Here is a 21,411-nt window from a genome sequence, read left to right as displayed (position 1 = left end):
ATTTTTGATTTTATTTTCTGAAAATTGTTGCTTTATATTTGAAAGTAAATTTTTTAAACCAACATAAACTGTAATAAAACAAATTTTGCAATAATTATATTTAGTCTCGGTCGGTAATGCAGTAAAAAAATTAATGACGTCCAAGGTTACAGTTTCAATCGCTGCGAGTGAAAGTCATTGGAGTTTCCCGATTCTGGAATACCACGCATTCGGTTGTATGACTTCTTGTGAATGAGATCTTGTGTTTTAAGTGAACCGTGACAGTTATCACAAATACTCGATTTTTCTTCATCAACAAGTAGGACAAATTTATTTTAATTTCTAATTATAACCGAATAAAAAGTGATTTTTTGTTATAAAATTTTTAATATGTGACGTAGATGCATTCAACTTGATGCCAGTCTGGATTATAAAAGTGTTATTGTGTATACAAGAAACCAGTTTACGAAAAAGTAAAATTTTTTATTGTTAATAATGCATTTTTAATGATGCGAACTTTAATATTATTAATATTATCATTTATTAAAAGTTTATTGATTTATTTTTATTTAATTAAGATTTCTGATGCATAATATTTAAAAATTTCGTTATTTTCAAAGTACTTTATGCTTTGAAATGTTATCATTTTCAAAATGAAGTTCTTTCCCTTGCATGACAATTATCGTTAATTTTTAATTTATTAATTTTGTGCTTTAGATTTAAATGATGGAATTTTAAAATTTGTGATGCAAAATTTTTAAAACAATAATTTTTTATGACTTAGTTTCAAGATCCAAATTTAAGATTGCTTTAATTATTAAATGAAGTTCGCTTAATAATTCAAAAATTAAAACATTTTTAATTTTTAAATTTGACCTTTAATTTTTAAATCAATCCTGGCAGCCATTTTTGGCTAAATGATTTCTGTTAATATTGAAAATTCTGGAAGTTATATTTAAAAATTTGAGTTCGATTTTTTTGCCAAATTATAATTTTTCCAGCACTTTTTTCAAATAGGCATTTTGTACAATAAGATATACGACAAAAAAAGACATTTTTAATTAAAACAATCGAATATTTAATTGGAATAATAACGTTGCAAACAAAGTAATGAATTATCAACTAACATTTTCAATTAAAAATAATAATTTACAAGCAACGAGATAAATTTTCAACGTAAAAAATTAATCTTGCACTAAGTTATTTACATTTTAATCAAACAAAAATGAATTTATTTCTAAAAAAGACAAATTTTTAACCAATGATTTGAACATTAAACTAAAAAGATAAATTTTTAACAAAAATCAAATAGTTAAAATTTTATAAAAGAAATAATATTTTCCAAAAACTGATTAATTTTCAACTTAAAGAATGAATTTTCACTAAGATATTTACATTTTCAGTGAAAATGATGAAGTTTCAACTAAAAAATAACTTTGTTAACCAAACAGTTGAATATTGAACTAAAAAAGATCAATTTTCAACAAAAAATAAAATAGTTAAATTTTTAGTTAAAAAGTAATAATTTACAAGCAAACTAATAAATATTTGAATCAAAAAAATTTCCAAAAGAATAGAAAAATAGATTTCCGATTAATAATATTTAAACTTTTTTTTAAATTTTCAAAGTACTTTCTGTATTGATACATTATTATTGTCTTAAAAATAAAGTTGTTTTTCTTGCATGAAAATTATGCTTGATTTTTAAGTTAATAATTTTGATCTTTAGATAAAAATGATTGAATTAAAAAAATTGTGATTCAAAATTTAAAAATTATTCATTTTTAATGACTTAGTTTCAAGATTAAAATTTGAGAATGCTTCAATTTTCAAACAAAGTTTCTTTAATGATTTAAGGATTACACCATTTTTAATTTTTTAATTTGACCTTCAATTTTTAAATTAAACCTGATAGTCATCTCATCCATTTTAATTAATCTTAGTGAAACTGTTGTAAATTGTAGTTAATATTTTTTGGCCACAAAACTTTCAAAAATTTTGAAAATTCTGGGAGCTATTTTTTGAATTTTGATTTTGAGTTTTTTTTATTGTAATGTTTCCGATCATTTTTTAAAAAAAGAATTTTGTAAATAAGCTGCTGCTTTATATTTAATATAGAAGGAAAGCCAATTTCCAGAAAAGTGACGAATCTTTAAGTAGAAAAATATAGTACCAATCAAAAAGAATAATTTTTAACTCAGAAGATTAATTTTAAACAAATAATACGATATTGCAACAAAATACACAAATTTTCAACTAAAAAAGATAAATTGTAAGCCAAAAATTGAACAGTTAAATTTTCAGTTAAAAAATTAATATTTAAGCAGAGAGATGAATTGTTAACTAAAATTATGGATTAAACAATTGGAATAATTACTTTTTTAGTGGGAATTTTTTTTTAACTAAAAATGTTTTTTTTTCACAAAATAGTCATATTTTCGACAAAAAATTATGAATTTTCAATTAAAATTATGAACCTTCAACTAGATTTGTCGATTTTTTAAATAAAAACATGAACTTTCAACTAAAATTATAAATCTTTAGATAGAAAAATTCAATTTTTAACCAAAAAAGTTAATTTTTAACCAAAAAGATTGATTTTCAGCTAAGAAGATTAATTTATATAAAAAAAAACGAATTTGTAACAAAATATATAAATTTTTAACTAAAAAAAGATAAATTGCCAACTGAAAATTATTCAGTTAAAAAAATTATTATTCAGTGAAAGAAATGAATTTTTAACTAAAGCGATAAAATACTCAATTATATTAGTTATAACTATATCTTTATAAAATTTTCTGTTAAACAATTTTTGATTATGTTAGTGTTTTTGTCGGAAATTAAAATTTATTTTAAAAAATCATCAGATTTCAAGGAAGATTCATAGTTTTTTAACAATTTGAGGTTACTTATTTATTTTCAAATAAACATCATTATAATCTCCAAATTTATTTATTAAATTTTTACGCTTTTAATTAGATTTTCAAAATTATGATCTGAAATGATCTCAAATAAGTCCATTTCGAGATTCTTCAATTCAAAATAATGTTTATCAATTTTTAACGCTTTGATTTTGAAACGATACATACAATTTCAACTCTTTTTTAATGCAATTGTCCAGTTTTCGAATTTTTAGTCTGAAATTTTTTGATTCTGAGAGCTGATTGAAAAACTTTCAATTTCAACCTGTAATGTAATTTTAAACACTTTTATTCAGAAATGATATGCGTTTATTTTATTTTTATTTAATTCTCAATATTTTAACTTTCAAACATTTTTATATAATCTAGAATTGTTTCAATTTCATTCCGGTTAAAAAAAATTTTTTTTAAATGTAAGAATAAGACCAAAATTGATTTAATTATATTTTGATTAAATCTTAATATAATCTAATTGTGTTTCAAAATACAGGTTTTGAAACTTTAGTTTACAAACTTTCAATTATCGCAAAATTATTAACGATAGCATTTTTTAAACAAATTGACTTCTTACAAATTCTAAGGATGATTGCCAAAAAGTTGTTCACTCTAAGTCTTTTTAAATTTTCACTTTTAAATTTTCATCAGAATGACAAAAAACCTTCGAATGTCACAGTTTTAATTGTTACATTTTTTTCACTTTTAATTATTAAGTCACAGTGCTAAATTTTGATTTATAAATAACAACTCAACAACGATTTATGTAGAAAAAATTCGAGTAACTTTAAGAGGAATCAAAAAATTCGAACGGTTTCAAACAATTTAAGACAGTGTGTAGATTTGTTAATAATTTTAATAACAAATTTAGAAGATTTTTATAATTTTAATCTCGGAACATTTTAAGGGAATGTTTTTAATTTTGAAGGATTTAAAAAGAAATGTAGGGCAAATTTGAATCATTTTAAACGATATTTACAATTTTTTAACAATTTAAAAAATAATCTTCAATTAGAAAATATTTCAAAAAATTCGTAACAAAATGTCGACTTTTGAATATTTCAAAATAAAAGTTTTGAAGCTTTTCCAGGATTTTAAAAAGTTCAAGAATCGCAAAAAAATTTTCTGAAGATTCGTGGGAAAATGTTGAATGATTTTTTATTTAATCAAATTAATTTCAAATGAATCTTCAACCATATTACAAAATATTTCTTAAATTGTTGAAAAATAATTTGGGAATTTTTTTAGTTTCGCAAAATTACGAAAAAAAGTAAGAAATATTTGGAAATTTTGGAGAAACATTAAAAATATGCTAAACAATTTCTAACCAGGTTTTAAAAAATGTTAAACAAAATGGCTTATTTTGATGATTTCGTAAGAAAAATTTTCAAGAATTTAAAAAGGTTCTCAGGTAATAAGTCAATTAGCTTAGGATTGCTGCCATTTCTTTAAATGAGTTTAGACTTCGAAAAATTAATTTCAAGACAATCTTCAAACGTATTTCAAAACAGAAGAACTGAAAGATCCGCAAAAATAAAATTCCCGAATTTGGCAGATTTTACAAATTTAAACAATAAAAAAATTATTTTTACTTAAAATGTTACTTATTTCTTTAAAATAGCAGCGATCAAATTCTTCACGTAGAAAAAAAATTTTAATGTTTAAAGTTTTTAAAAATTATTGATTGAATTTAAAATCAAAATAACTGAAAAAAAATTTGTTTGAAAATGTGTATAGTATTTTTATAAAATTACAAAAACCTTTTAAAAAATCTAATTAAAATTTTTTTAAATTTATAATGGAATTACAATATTAATCAGTGCCGAAAATAAAAAAATTTGATTTTTGTATTTTTCATAAATAACTAATAGGATAAAAAACGTTTAATTTTTTTTTCTTAATCGTGACAACTGAAAAATTCCGAATCATAAAATTCCTTATACTTTAATAGTCCCGAATTTAAAGAATAAAAAAAATGGTTTTCAATCAATATTATTATTTTAAAATCAAACAATTCGGGAATTTTCTAGTTCGGATCTTTTATTATTTGGTCATTTTCTGTCGAAAATTGTTTTATTCGAAAATTTTCAAATTCTGTCATAGTATAAAATTTTATTATTCGGGAATTTTCCAGTTCAGGAATATTACAGTGATTTTTAGAAAATTTCAAAGAAAAGTAGATTTTGAAAGATTTCGAGATCAATTTTTGATGTTTTTTAGAGATTTTGAAATTTTTCACGATAAAAAAAATTTGTCATAAGGGTCCTGGAAAATTTTAACATGAAATTTTATTTAGAGAAATTAATTTCAGGAAAATCTTTAAACGTGTTTCAAAGCTTTTCAAAAAATTTCTAAAATTGTAAAACAACAAGTATTTCGAAGACCTTAAGGCAATTATTTTATTTTTCAGAATTAAAAAAAATGGGAAAAATTCTAAACATTTTACATTTTCAAATTTTGAAACGAAAATTTCAAAATAGTTTAAAATTTGAAAAGATTTTAATTTTTTAAAAATAATTGTCGATTTTTGAAAATTTTGTGATAAAATTTGAATGCTACTTAAGAATTTTGAAAGGTTTCAAGATAATAAGCTTTTTCTTTTAAGATTTCTAAGGAAACTTTTATTAATTATTATTTTTAATTAAAAAAAATTGAGTTTTATGAGAATCTTTTAGTTATGTTTTAAACCATTTTAAAAGATTTGCAGGTTTAAAAAATGTAGCGAAATTTCAAAATCTTTAGTGTATTTAAAAAAATAAAAAAATTTTTTTTAAAAATAATTTGAAATGTGAAAAGATAGAAAAAATTCCTAACAAAATGTCGATTTTTGAAGGTTGTTAAATAACATTTTTAAGCTTTTTAGAAATTTTGAAAGATTTCATGATAATAACAAATTTTTCTTAAGATCCCTCGAAAAATTGCAAAGGAATTTTTATTTTGCAAACTTAATTTTCAGATTATCTTTAGATATATTTCAAATAATTTCAAATGATTTGCAGGATTTTAAAAAAATCGTGGAAACAGTTCAAAACATTTTGAGAAAAATTTGAATACAATTTTTTTTTTAAATTTGATATTTGAAAGCTCTAAAAAATTCTAACAGAATGTTGATTTTCGAAATTTTAAAAACGAAAATTGTTTAGGATTTCGAAAGGTTTCATGATAATAAAAAAATTTCTTGAAATCCCGTGGCAAATTTTTAGTGATTTTTTATTTTTTAAATTTAATTTTTAAAAAATCTTTAGACATATTTGAAATCATTTCAAAAGATTTTCGAAATTTCCAAAAATGAATTTTAATTTTGCAGGGTTAAGAAAAAATAGGGAAAATATAAAATTATTTTTTATTTTGAAAAATTATTTTTAAGAGAACATGTATTCGAATATGAAGTTTGATTAAAAGAATAATTAAACAATTATTCATTTTAAACGACTAAATATTAAAGTAACTTAACTTCTAGTTTAAAAAAATGTTCAATTTGATAGAAAAATTTTTATCTTTCAGCTTTCAAAAAAACTTCGTTTCCATTAAAGCATTACAAAATTTATTTATTAAATTAGAGCCTTGAGAATGGTAGCGTGAATTTATATTTTTTAACCAGAAATCTTTGAACTGTTCAATCTATAAAAAAATTGCAAGTTAAAATTTTCTGTATTAAAGGTTCTATTTAAAAAATTCGAGCTCTGAATTATTGATCGTATGAATGAAAAATTGCTTTTAAATTATAAAATTTCAAAGAGTTCCACATAGAGTTCTTCCATTTGGAATTCAGATTTGATTACTTCAAATAAAAAAATGGTCAGTCTTAAAAGTTCGTAATTTTTAATTTCAAAAACGCTTAACATTTTTCGCTAACCGAGAAAAAATCGTGCATTTTTTTCTTCGATTAAAACGCCCACTCTCTATTTATTACAATTTTTCATTTGGACTAATCCGCTGTTTTCTAGAAAAGGGGAGAGTCTGAATCGAAGTCCAATTTTGCTGATTGAGAGTGTCGTCGCCGTCATCAGGAGTCGTGGGTGAAATCGTCAAAATGTCAGTGTTCTAGTAAAGGGAACCGAAGTGCGCAGCTACGGATTTAACGACGTTTCCACGGCGCGGGCGCCGCTGATTTCCCGGGGAATCGGGACTTTCCGGGTCGAGACTAGCTTTTCTTCTCATTTTCGAGCGCGCATTAGTAACGTTCTGTCACCGCAACAGGTGAAATCTTTTATTTAAAAATCCTCGCGATTTTAAAAATATTCGTAAAAACTCGAAAAAAAAGTGATTAGTATTTAAAAAAAAACGAGAAAAGATAGTTTTTTTCAAGAAGGAAAAGGTCCAGGAGAACGAAAATGAGTGTCGACGATATCCTAAACTACACGCCTGATGAGGATGAAGACCTCTACGCAATTCTAGGATGCGACGAATCTGCAACGGTATGAACGAAAGTTTTTGAAATTTAATTTATTTTATTATGTTTTATTTTTTTCACACTAAAGGGACTTTTTATAGTTTTTTATCATTTGTTTATTTAAGGATATTCTGCCGCTCTTGCTAATGTAGGTCATAGTCAAGACTTTTCATTTTTAGATAAATTCGAATTTATTTTAAAGTTATTTTATCGGTTTTGGTTTTATATAAGTTTAATATAAAATTTTTCCAAGAATCAATCTTCCAAATTTATTTATGAATATAAATTTATTTGATTTTATTTTTAGTTTAGGGTTACTCTTACATAGTTCATAATGTAGGACATGTGTGTGATATTCAAGAATATTAATTCTTGGTTTTCATTTTTTAACAAAAATTCCAAATTGATTGTTGATTAACAAATTCTTTTATCAGTTTTGTTTTTATGTAAGTTAAAGGTCGATTTTTCCAGGAATCAGTCCAATTATATTTATGAATATAAAATTTGAATTTAATAACCCTTGAAATCTTTTTTTTTTAATTTAAGGATACTCTTACCCAGTTGTTAATGTAGGTCGAGTAGGTCATCATTATTTCTCATATTTAAAGTTTGTAAAATTATTCGTTGAGTTTCACTTACGTGTTATTTTTAATTCAAACAAGAATTGTATAAACTTTAAACATTAAAAATATTTTTTATATATGTTGGTAGATTTATTATTCGGGAATTTTATTATTCAGGAATTTTATTATTCGGGAATTTAATTATTATTGAGGATTTTTTGGGGAATTTTATTATTCGGGCATTTCTAAACTCGGTGGTACTATAAAGTTTCGGCAATTTTATTATACGTGAGATTTCTAATAATTCTTGAATATTCTAATTCTGAAATGTTATTTTTCGCGAAATTGATGAAAATTTTGGAATTGTAATTATTCTAAAATTTTCGAATTCGGAAATTTTATTTTTCAGGAATTTCTTTAAAATTCAGGAATTGTATTTATTCGGGAATATTCAAATGAGGAATTTTTCAGGAATTTCTTTAAAATCAATGAATTGTATTTATTCGGGAATATTCAAATGAGGAAGTTTTGCTAAAATTTAGGAATTTTATTAAAGTTTAAGAATTTCATTAAAATCAAGGAATTTTGTGAAAATTCACGAATTTCATTATTCGGGATTTTTTAAATTCCATAATATTATAAACTGTCGGTAATTTTATTATTCGGGACTTTCATTAAAATTCAGGAATTTTATTATTCAGGGTTTTTATTATTCGGTAATTTTCTAATTGAGTTATACTATAAACTGTCGATAAATTTATTATTCGGAAATTTTATTGAAACTCAGGAATTTTATTATTCGGGAATTTAATTATTATTGAGAATTTTTTGTGGGAATTTTATTATTCGGGCATTTCTAAATTCGGTGGTACTATAAAGTTTCGGCAATTTTATTATACGCGAGATTTCTAATAATTCTTGAATATTCTAATTCTGAAATGTTATTTTTCGCGAATTTGATGAAAATTTTGGAATTGTAATTATTCTAAAATTTTCGAATTCGGAAATTTTATTTTTCAGGAATTTATTTAAAATCCAGGAATTGTATTTATTCGGGAATATTCAAATGAGGAGAATTTGCTAAAATTTAGGAATTTTATTAAAGTTTAGGAATGTTATTAAAGTTTAAGAATTTCATTAAAATCAAGCATTTTTGTGAAAATTCACGAATTTTATTATTCGGGAATTTTTAAATTCTATAATATTATAAACTGCCGGGAATTTTATTATTCGGGACTTTCATTCAATTTCAGGAATTTTATTATTCGGGGTTCTCATTATTCGGTAATTTTCTAATTGAGTTATATTATAAACTGTCGATAAATTTATTATTCGGGAATTTTATTGAAACTCAGGAATTTTATCATTCGGGAATTTAATTATTATTGAGGATTTTTTGGGGGAATTTTATTATTTGGGCATTTATAAATTCGGTAGTATTATAAATTGTCCGCAATTTCATTATTCGAGACTTTTCTAATTTTGGAATATTCCAACTCTGAAATGTTATTATTCGCGAATCTGATTAAAATTTTGGAATTGGAATTATTCTAGAAGGTTCAAATTCGGAAATTTTATTTTTTAGAAATTTTATTAAAAATCAGGAATTGTATTTATTCGGGAATATTCGAATGTGGAAATTTTACAAAATATTTAGGAATTTTATTAAAGTTTAGGAATGTTATTAAAGTTTAGAAATTGTATTAAAATTCAGAAGTTTTATAAAAATCCAGGAATTTTGTACAAATTCATGAATTTTATTATTCGCGAATTTTTTAATTCGGCAATATTATAAACTGTCGATAATTTTATTATTCGGGACTTTAATTCAAATTTAGGAATTTTATTATTCGGGGATTTCATTCTTCGGGAATTTCCTATTGAAGTAATATTATAAACAGTCGATAAATTTATTATTCGGGAATTTTATTACTCGGTAATTTTATTATTCGGGAATTTCATTATTATTGATGAATTTTGTTAATCGTAAATTTTCAAATTCGGGAATTTTATTTAATTTTAGGAATTGTAATCATTCTGGTATATTCAAATGCGGTAATTTTATTAAAATTTAGGAATTTGAATAAAATCCAGGAATTTTGTTAAAATTCAGGAATTTTAATATTTGGAAATTTTTTTATTCGGTAATAATATAAACTGCCGGTAATTTTATTATTCGGGACTTATTATTCGGGAATTTTTTAATTCGATAATGTTATAAACTGTCAGTAATTTTATTATTCAGGACTTTGCCAATTCGAAGATTTTATTATTCGGGAATTTTATAAAAAGAAAAAATGGTGTTTATTCGGGAATATTCTAATTCGAGAATTTTAATAAAGTTTAGGAATTTTATTGAAATCCTTGAACTTGGTTAAAATTCAGGAATTTTATCATTCGGACATTTTCAAATTCGATTTTATTATAAACTGTCGATAATTTTATTTTTTGGGACTTTTCCAATACGGGACTTTTCCAATTCTGGAATATTTCAATTTCGGAAATGTTATTGTTAGGAAATTTGAGTCAAATTCAGGAATTTTGTAATTAATCGGGGATTTTATGAAAGTTTAGGAATTTAATTAAAATTCAGGAATTTTATTATTCGGCCATTTTCAAATTCAGGTTTATTATAAACTGTCGGTAATTTTATTATTCGGTAATCTTCCAATTCGGAAATTTTGTTATTTGGGAATTTTCAAATTAAGTAATTTTATAAACTGTCGGTAATTTTATTATTCAGGAATTTTTCAAATAGAAAATTTTATTGTACTGGAATTTTATTAAAATTCAGGAATTATAGTAATTCGAGAATTTCAAAATCCATTGAATCAACGGTATAAAATAAAAAATTTAAAGCGGAAATTATTGAATAAGTTTTTATTCTTTTTTCAAAAATTCAAATATCTGCATTTTTCTTTCGTTTATTTAATGATACTCTTGCGCAGTTTTTTAATGTAGGACATGTATGTCATATTCGAGAGTTTTAATTATAGGATTTTCTTTTTAAATACAAAAATTCAAAATGATTGATTTTTAAATTCGCCCACCAGTTGTGTTTTTACGTAACTTGAATTTCAATTTTCCAGGAAATAATGGTCCAATTGAATTTATGATTATGAATTTTTTTGCGATGAATTTTCGAACGTATAAAATAAAAATTTTTAAACATATTTTACTAAATAATTTTGTATTATTCTTGTACAACAAAAAAGAGTGTTTTAATATCAATGTTTCTCTTTTTAATTTAAGGACATTCTAGCGCAGTTGTTAATATAGAACATGTAGCCCATTGTTGACAGTTTTCATTTCTAAATCAAAAATTCAAATTATTGACTGATTTTCAAATTATTTTATAAGTTTTGTTTTTATGTCAAATCAATATAAAATTTTCAAGAATAAATTGTCTGATTGAATTTAAGAATATTGGCTTTGCATATACGTTTCTTTTTTGTTAATTTAATAATACTACTTCGCAAATTTTAGTTTTGTTTGTACGACAAATTTAAATTAAGATTTTTATTTTTAAATGAAGAATTTTTTCAAGGATCCTCTTAGTAACTTTTTTTAAATTTTAATAATAGATTTGTGAAATATGGGTTTTATTCCATTAAAACCAATCATAATCATTTATAGAGCTCTCACATAGTTACTGACGCCACTTTTAATAACTTTTTTTCTAATTACGTTTTTGTAACTTTTTAAAATAAAAATATCACTTCCGTCACATTTTTTTTCAATGAACTCAACAAAAACACAAAAGATTTTTGAATTCAAATTTTTTAAATTATAATTTAATGATTTCACTTTGAATTCTTTGAAAGTCTTTTGAAATCCTCAGAACTTAATGGATTTTTTAAATATTTGATTTCTTTAATTCACCTTGAAGACTAACAAATTTACCATGAATTCTTATGGATTTAGTCATATTCTTATTCATTTATTCGTTTCACTCTTATTTATCTGAATTCAACGGATTTTTTTATATCTGGGTTTCGTATAACTTTCATCGAATACTCTTGAATTCTTCTTAATTCCTTAAAATTTAATTGCAATTAATGAAATATATGATTTTTTCACTTAATTTAGAATTCATCTTGGATTCTTATTAATTTATTCTGAATTCTTGGGAATTCTCTAGATTTTTTTAACTCAACCTGCAATTGGTCGAATTTTCATAAATTCTCTTCATATTATTCAATATAATGGATCGCTTTATATTTCGAAATTTTTAATTGACTTGGATTCTTTTAAACTAACTCAGATAAATGGATGAGAAAGTTTGATTTTAGTTTGTTTTTTTAGAATTCAGAGTTTTCTTGAATTCTTCTGCATTCACTTCAATCTTACTTTAATCAGTGAAATATTTAAGACTTTTTCTATTTTTTATAAATTCACTCTAAATTTACTTGAATTTCGAATTTTATTTGAATCGTTGTTTTTTATATTTTTTGAATTTTTTGAATTCACTTGAATTTGGTTGAATTCGCCCTGAATTCCGCTTACCCACATTTTACTTGATTCGATTGAAATTTCTAGATTTTAAATTTTTTCGTCAATTCTTTCGAATTCTTGCAAATTTTGTCAGTCTCATGAGTTCCCTTGAATTTAGAATATACTCCAACTTTACTCAAATCAGTGAAAAATTTTGAATTAAAATAAAAAATGTTCATCTTATTTGAATCCATTTTGAATTTACCCTAAATTATTAAAATTATTATTAATTCTCTTTATTTTTGAAACTTGAGCGGGTATATTTTGAATTTATTTGAATTCTTTTACATTCACTCGGTTAAATAAATGATTTTTTTTCAATTGTTTTATAATGGGATTTTTTTAGAATTTATTTTAATCGTTAACAAAAAAGGCGGATTTTCAATCCAAAAGTAAGAGTTTTTTGTCAAAATAGACAATTGTGCAACAAAAGAGTTGAATTTTTAAGAGCATACTGGAATTTTCTACTACAAAAATAAATTTTCAACTAAATTTATTCTTCAACCAAGAACGAATTTTCCACCAAATAGTCAAATTAAACAAAAAGAAAATTTTATTCAATAAAGCAGTTGAATTTGGAACAAAATAAGCTGCATTTTCAAAATACAAAGATTAATTCTTTACAAAAACCACTAATTTTCAACCAAAAAGATTAAATTTGTGTAAAAAGGACGAATTTTCAATAAAACACATTAATTTTTAAATAATTAGTACAATTTTGAGCTAACAAATAAGAATTATCAGTAAACAAAATTTCAACAAACTATTTTCATTTTCATTAAAAGATAAATTTTCAACTAAATTTATGAATCTGCAACAAATTTTGAAACCAAAAGACGAATTTTTTCAAAAACATTTTAATTACCAGCGAAAGAGATGAATTGTCATTTAAAATTATGAAACTTTTACCAAGAGAAAATATTTAAACAAAATAGTTGAACTTTAAAACCAGAAGTTAAAGTTTCTAACCGAAAGACGATTTTTGAACAATTAAAGATTTTCCAGTCAAAAAAAAAAGTCATTAAAATTGTCGAACGTTCACGCCAAAAGATTAATTATTTGTAAAGCAGTTGCATTTACAAACGGAAAATATGAATTTGCAACAAAAAAGTTTATTTTCAGTCAATTTTTTCAGGTAAAAAATAATTTTGCATAAAGCAAAGGATTATCAAGAAAACAGTGAAGATTTAAACCTAATGCATGAATCTTTATAACAAATATAAGAAAAAGTTTGAAAATTTCACTGTTTTGTAGAAAAAAAAATTTGGTTAAAAATTACATTATTTGTTAGAAATTTATATATTTTTTGTTGAGAATTCAATTGTTTTTTAGAAAATTTGTTTTTTTTTCGGTTTAATAATTCAACAAAAAATCCAACTATTTGTTTGAAAATAAACTATTTCAAGAAAATTCAACTACATCTTTAAAGTTAAATTAATTTTTTTAAATTTCTTTTTCGCGTTAAGGGTAATTTCAGTCGAAACTTCATAAATATTTTAGTGTCAAATATTTCTCCGTTTTTTATCAAATTTGTCTTTGTAGTTTGAAAATTAACCAATTCGGTAGAAAATTAAAATATTTGGCTGGCAATTAAATTTTTTAGTTCAAAATTCATATTTCTGGTTAAAATTTCAACTGTTTGGTATAAAAATATTTTTGTGTCGAAAATTCAACTTTTTTGCAGAAAAATTGTCTTTTTGGTATTAAAATTCACCAGTTTGGTAGAAAATTAAACTATTTAGTTGGAAATTAAAATATTTGGTTGAAATAAAACTTTTTGGTGAAAATTCATATTTTGTCTCAGAAATTCAAATACAGTGAAACTCTTCAATAGCCCTCCCTTCTATATCCCTTCCGAGAATTGAGGCCGCGCCGCATGTAGGTGTAACAGGAGTTGCGCGGGGTGCGCGGGATATGCGGCTGTCACCCAGGCGAGTATTCAAGCATGAACAAACAAAAGCGGAGCGGGCTATAATCAGTTAGTCCTCACCCTCCGTCAGCCCAAAAATTGGCGCTTAAGAAGAGTTTCACTGTAATTGGTTGAAAGTAGAACTACTTTTAAAAAAAATTAGTGTTTTAAACCGAAGATTCAACTTTTCATCAGAAAATTCATGTTTTCGGGTCGAAAATTTAACTGCTTAAAGTTCATATTTTATTATCAGCAATTTATTTGTTTAAAGAAAATTAAACTATTTGTTTAAAAATGACATTTTTTGTTGAAAAGTTATATTTTTGGTTGATAATTGAACTACTTTGTTGAAAATTCGTCTTTTCGGTTTACTATTTCAACAATTTCGTAGAAAAATAAAGTATTTGTTCGAAATAAAGTTTTTTCTTGAAAATTCAACTAAGAATTTATAAGTTAAATTATTTTTTAAACATATAATATTTTTCTTGTTGAATGTTAATTTCAGTCGAAAATTCAACCGTTTTGTAGAAAGTTCGTATTTTTGCCCTCTAAATTCAACAATTTAGTAGAAAATTAACTTATTTATTTGTTTAAAATAATTTTTTTTTTTCGTTTGCAAATTCATATTTTCGGGTTAAAAATTCCACTTTTTTGTAGAAAATTTCTTTTTTCAGTAGAAAATTAACTTTCTTAATTGAGAATTCTTTTATTTTGGTTAAGAATTTAACTATTAATAAAAAATGAATATTTCAGGATTGAAAATTCAACTCTATTGTAAAAAATTCGTTATTTTGACTTGAAAATTTAACAATTTGTAAGAAATTAGATTGTTTGGTAGAACATTAATCTTCTTGATTGTAAATTAATTTATTTTGGTTAAAGATTCAACTATTTTCTTGAAAATTGATATATTCGTTTCGAAAATTCAAGTCTTTTGTACAAAACTTGTCATTTTTGCTTAGAAATTTCACAATTTGGTAGAAAATTAGATTATTTAGTAGAAAATTAATCCTCTTGGTTAAAAATTTAACTATTTTGTTGAAAATTCATGTATTTCGTTGGAAACTCGTCTTTTTTGTAGAAAATTAGTATTCTTGATTGGAAATTAATTTATGTTCTTCAAGGATTCAAATATTTTTTCAAAAATTAATATTTTTGGTTCGAAAATTCAACTTTTTGGTAGAAAATTGGTCTTTTTGGCTTAAGAATTCAACAAATTGGCAGGGAATCGAACTATTTAGTAGAAAATTAATTTTTTTGATACCAATTCGTCTTTTTTGGTTGAATTCAACTCGTTGAAAATTCGGTTTTTTAAATTAAAAATCTATTTTTTTAATACATCATTTAAATATTAAATTTTTAGTTAAAACTTAATATTTCATAGTTTAAAATAAAAGCATTTGATTGAAAAGTTATATTTCTTGAATAAAAATTAGCTTTCTTGTTGAAAATTCATCATTACCGGTTTAAAGGTCATATCTTGTAGAAAACAGGGGACCTTTAAGCAGGTAATGATAAATTTTCAAGAAGAAAAATTCATGTGTTTTGTTGAAAATTCCTTTTGGTTTAAAAATTCTTTTTTTTCGGGTAGAAAGAAAACTGTCTTTCTTCACTGAAAATTCATCTTTTTATTTGACAATTAACTTTTTTATTGAAAATACAACTGTTTTATAAAAAAATAAGTCTTCCTTTCCTCAAACTTATTCATTTGGTTACAATTTTAAAATGTTTTGTTAAAAAAATTTCGGCTGGGATTTGTAATCAGTAGACCTGGTTTCGAATCCCAGGGGAGCTAAAAAAAATATTTTTTGAACAGAAGACTTTAACTAATTTTTTTTATGCTAGTAAATCAAAAGCCGTAATACCAGCGACGAAAATATTAGATTAAGCTATATGAAACCCGATATTATTAAATTTAGCATAATAATGTAAATTGTGACGGAAACATGCATTTCGAATGTAGTACATTGCATAATGGAACAATATCTCTATTATATACGTTAAATCACAATAAACACCAGAGCTCACATTTTCTCTTGAATATTCATGAGTCTATTTCCACGTTGTCCTATTTTAGTTGGGTTGTGTTGCCATAACGATCCTTCCTATAAAATAATGTGAGGGTCGAAAAACTATTTATAACATTCTTCAGGCATAATATTTTCAATTAAAAATTTGCAATTAAATTATATTTATGAAGTTTAAATTTATTTAACTATTGTTTAATGCTAAATAATATTAATAATTATAAATTGTAATAAGTTATTATAATTTTAAAGATGAAGGTTAATAGTTTTGATTAACTTGAAATTCTGGATTAATTTTAAATTAATCATACAATAATGAAAACAATATATTTTTAAAATAAGTTAAATTAAACTTTTATATTTCTAATCTAATTATAGAAACAATATTATCTTCCCTGTTAAAAATGGCAATATAATTATATTTATTAAAACTATTTTTATTGTCTACAATTCTAGAAATTATATTGCTAAAAACTTGAATAAAAAATTTAAAATTTAAAAATATATTAAAATTATAACTTAATTGAAGAATAAATAATTATTATCTTATCTCCTTATATTTTTGGATACAAAATAAAAAAAAAATTATATTAGGTACAATTTAAAGTTAAGTTTTTTTTTGCTCAAAAGTCTACCATTATATTTTCATTTTGGAATTATTCTCGTTTAGTTAAAAATTCTACTGTTTGCTTGAAAATGTAACTATTTTGTTGAAAATTTGTTTTATTTTCGGATGGAAATTAATTTTTTAATTAAAATTTAACTATTTCATTTTTGGTTGCAATTTTATCCTTTTTACTTTAAAATTCTTCTTTTCAATTGAAAATTCAAGTACTTGGTCAAAAATTTCATGTAATACATTAATAATTCATATTTGTTAATAGAAAATTAATCTTTTGCTTACAAAATTCACCTTTTGGTTGAAAGTTCGATCCTATGGTTGAAGATTGAAATATTTTTCTATTTAAAAAATGTATTTTTGATATTGTTGAAAAATTATCATTTTAGTGGAAAATTCATATTTACGTGTCGAAGATTGAACTAATTTGTAGAAAATTCGTCTTTTTGGTTTTAAAATTCAACAATTTAATAGAAAATTAAATTATTTGGTTGACAAGTAAAATATTTTGTTGAAATGAAACTTTTTTTCTGAAAATTTATATTTTGGGCTGAAAATTTAACTGTTTTGTAGAAAATAAACTTTCGGTTTACAAATTAAAAAATTGAGGAAAAATTATGCTCTTATATTGAAAATATAATTTTTTATGAAAATTGATTTTGAAGTTAAATTACCTTTAAAAAATTTTTTTTTTCTTGTTGAAGATTACTTCCAGACGAAAGTTAATATTTTAGTGTCGAAAATTCAACTATTCTGTAAAAAAATAAAATAGTTTGTTAAAAGTGATATTTTTTGTTAAAAATTAATATTTTTGTTAAAAATTAAACCACTTGATTTAAGGTTAAATTACTTTTTTTCTTTAATCATTTTTTTCTTGTTGAAGATTAATTGCAGTCAAAAGTCCATTTCTTTTGTAGAAAATTCGTATTTTTGGCTTGTTAATTCAACAATTTGAAAGAAAATTATACTATTTGTTTGTAATATATCTTTTGTTTTTAAAATTTGTATTTTGGGGTGACGTATTTTTTTGTGGTAAGCGTTCATAATTTTAGTAGAAAATTCAACTGTTTTGTAGAAAAATCGTTTTTTCGGTTTAAAAATTGAACAGTGGATAAGAAAATTAAACTATTTCTTTGAAAATTAACTTTTTTGTTTAAAATTTATATTTTTGGTAGATAATTCAACTATTTGGTTTTAAGTTTTAAGTTGAAATTTCATATTTTATTATCGAAAATTTAACTGTTTTATAAAAAAATAAACTATTTGGTTAAAAATGATCTTTTTTGTTGAAAAGTCATATTTTTTTTTGAAAATTGAATTGCTTTGTAGAAAATTTGTATTTTCGATTTACTATCCCCACAATTTAGTAGAAAATTAAAGCATTTGAGAATGAAATTTTTTATTGAAAATTGAACTACTAATTCACAAGTTAAATTACTTTTTAAACAAAGAATTTTTTTTTGTTAAATGTTAATTTCAGTCGAAAATTCATCTGTTTTGTAGACATTTTTTTATTTTTAGCTTGTAAATTCAACTAATTGGTCCAAATAAATATTTTATTGATGAAAATTAAAATTTTATGCTAACAAATTAACTTCTTGGTTAAAAGTAAAACTAAATTTCAAAAAATGCTTTTTTTATTGAAGATTCATAATTTTAATAGAAAATTCAACTGTTTAGTAGAAGAATCATTTTTTTCAATTACAAAATTTAACAATTTATTAGAAAGTTAACTTTTAATTTGAAAATTTAACTATTTCGTAGTAAAATAAAATATTTGGTTGGAAAGTAACTTTTTTGTTGAAAGTTGATATTTCTGGTTAAAAATTCAACTGTTTGGTTTAAAGTGGGACTACTTTCCAAAAAATGAATTTTTTGATACTGAAGATTCATCAATTTAGTAGAAAATTCATATTTGCGGGTCTAAAATTCAACTTTTTTGTGAAAACTTTGTCTTTTCGGTTTGAAAATTCAACTACTTAGTCGAAAATTAAACTATTTGGGTAAAAATTAATTTTTTGTTGAAAATTCATATTTTTGATGGAAAATTGACCTACTTGGTTTATCTTTTTGAAACAGACTATTTTCTTCTTGTTGAAGATAATTTTAGTCAAAAATTTAACTGTTTCGTGGAAAATTTGCCTTTTCGGTTTAAAAATACACCAATTCGGTAGAAGATTAAACTATTTGGTTGAAAATTAGCTTTTTTGCTAAAAAATCATATTTTAGGTTGAAAATTCAACTATTTGGTTTAAAATTAAATTAATTTTTTTTAAATAATTTTTTTCTTGGTGAAGATCAATTTCAGTCGAAAATTCATATTTCAGTGTCTAAACTTCATCTGTTTTGTTGAAAATTTGTATAATTTAGCTTGTAAATTCAACATTTCAGTAAAAATTCAACTATTTGGTTCAAATAAATTTTTGATTGAAAATTAAACTGCTTTGTTGAGAGTGGAAATACTTAAAAAAAAAAGATTTTTCAAGGTGAATAATCATCATTTTAGAAAAACGTTTATATTTTCGTTTTGAAAATTCAACTTCTTTGTAGAAAATTCGTCTTTTTGGCTTAATTCGACTTTTTAGCTTCAGTTTTGAGCAGTTTTGTTGAAAATGATTATAATTTGTTGAAAATTCGTGTTTTTTGGAAAATCCTAAATAAAAAATAATTGGTTAATCTGAAAATGAATCCTTTCTGTTGAAAATTTAAGTATTTGGTTAAAAATTAATCTTTCTAGAGATTCACCTGCGTGGTTAAAAATTTTAAGAAAAAAAATTAATCTTTTTATTTAAGAATTTTACAATTTGATTTCAAAAACCTATTTTTTTCTGACTTCAACTGCTGAAAAGGGTAATTTGTCAATCAAATGATTTTCTAATTTCAGTTATAATTAAAAAAATATATTTTTTAGTTGAAAATTTATTTAATTGGTTTAAAATTTATCTTTCTTTTTTAAAAATTCATCTATTTGGTTAAAGGTTCGACTATTTTAGTTAAAAATTTGTTTTTCGTTTAATTCGACTGGTAGAAAATTCATCTATTTTGATAAAGTCATCTTCTTTGACGAAAATTGAACGGTTTTTAAATATTCGTTTTTCTAGCTAGAAAATTGAAATATTTCGTTGAAATTTCAACTATTTTTTTGAAAATTTATCCCCTTTGGTGAAAAAACTTTTTTGGTTAAAAATTCAACTATCGACCTCTGAAATTAAATTTAATAAAACATTAAAATATTCCTTTTATATAGTTTGTCTTGCTTAATATAATTTTTATTATAAGTAAATAAAATAGAATATATATTTTCATTTCTAAAAGCATCTCGATATCGTTAATATTTTTTTTAAATTATAAAAATCAGTAACCTAATTTTCTCGTAAGACTTTTTTAGATTCTATCTTGCATTTATATATTTTTTTCTTCTCTCTGAAGGTACTTCAGTGCCTTTAAATTCGATTCTAAATATGAGGTCATATTTTTATTTGGCCCTGATCAGATTTTCGTAAGACTTTTTTTTACCAACTTGCCAATTAGCAAACTCAAGATGTGACGCAAGGGATTTCCCCACCATATTTCCCGGAATAAATTGTCCTCCAATTATTTTCCTTACTTTTCTCCGATTGCTGATTCTAACTTTTTTAATAATTATTTTATGACATTCTGCAATACATAATGCTTATTTAAAGATAATTAATATAAAATAAAATTATATTCAGATTTTATTCATATATACTTTTTAAATAAATAATGTTATTTCAGACTTCAGAAACCAAAATTTTCTTCGAACAAGGGAAATAGGGCGATTTTTCACGAAAATAGGTAATTCGATTTTTATTAATAAAATTAATGTAAATATTCGTTAAAAATGCAATATATTTTTAATTAAATAGTTGAAGTTTTAACCAACAAAATTACGTGCCAACTAATTAGTTGCATTAACATCAAACAGTTTAACTTTCCAGCCAAAGAGACGAATTTAAAAAAAGTTTAATTTAAAAATGTTAACAAAATAGTTTAATTTTTAACCTATAAGGATGAATTTTAAAACCAAAAAGATTAATTGGAAAGAAGAAATTTGAGTTTTCAATTAAAAATAATTTTTCAGTCAATAAAGAAAAAATTTCAACCAAAATGTTGGATGTTATAGAAAAATAGATGGAAATTTCTACACAACATTTAAATTTTCATCTTGAAAATAAGAATTTTTAACAAAAAAGGGAATTTTCAACCAAGATAAATAAATTTTTAATTTTTTGACCAGTAATATGCAAAATTTAACATTAGTAATTTATTAATTAATTATCCTGGTCGAGAAAATAACATCAATACTCTAAATTTTAATGAAACAGTTGAATTGAAACAAAAAATTAATTTTTTTTAGAATAGTTGAATTTTGATTATTGAAGGATGAATTTTTAAATAAAAAATAAAAAAAAACTTGCAAGAAAAGAGTTGACTTTTTGATAAAAGAGTTGAATTTTCCGCTAAAGAAAATTTTTTATTAATATGATTAAT

General features: G+C 22.9%; 1 protein-coding gene across 3 annotated transcripts in view; it reads left to right on the top strand.

The window, feature by feature from the left end:
* Positions 1–217: 217 nt before the first annotated feature.
* LOC117182288 (J domain-containing protein) overlaps positions 218–21,411 on the top strand; it is a 56,678-nt gene continuing 35,484 nt past the window's right edge. The window contains exons 1-3 of one of the 3 annotated variants that reach the window (XM_033375415.1): positions 224–298; positions 381–452; positions 6,842–7,312. In XM_033375415.1, the coding sequence (XP_033231306.1) occupies positions 7,229–7,312 (84 nt within the window). In that variant the 5' untranslated portion in view covers positions 224–298; positions 381–452; positions 6,842–7,228. Of the gene's footprint in view, positions 453–6,841; positions 7,313–21,411 lie in introns of all 3 variants that reach the window. The other 2 variants (XM_033375413.1, XM_033375414.1) reach the window with 2 other exon arrangements.

The sequence above is a fragment of the Belonocnema kinseyi genome, chromosome 10 (genome assembly GCF_010883055.1).
Source record: "Belonocnema kinseyi isolate 2016_QV_RU_SX_M_011 chromosome 10, B_treatae_v1, whole genome shotgun sequence".
NCBI lineage: Eukaryota > Metazoa > Arthropoda > Insecta > Hymenoptera > Cynipidae > Belonocnema > Belonocnema kinseyi.
The sequence above is the reverse complement of the archived record's forward strand: the minus strand, read 5'-3'. Positions and strand labels throughout refer to the sequence as shown.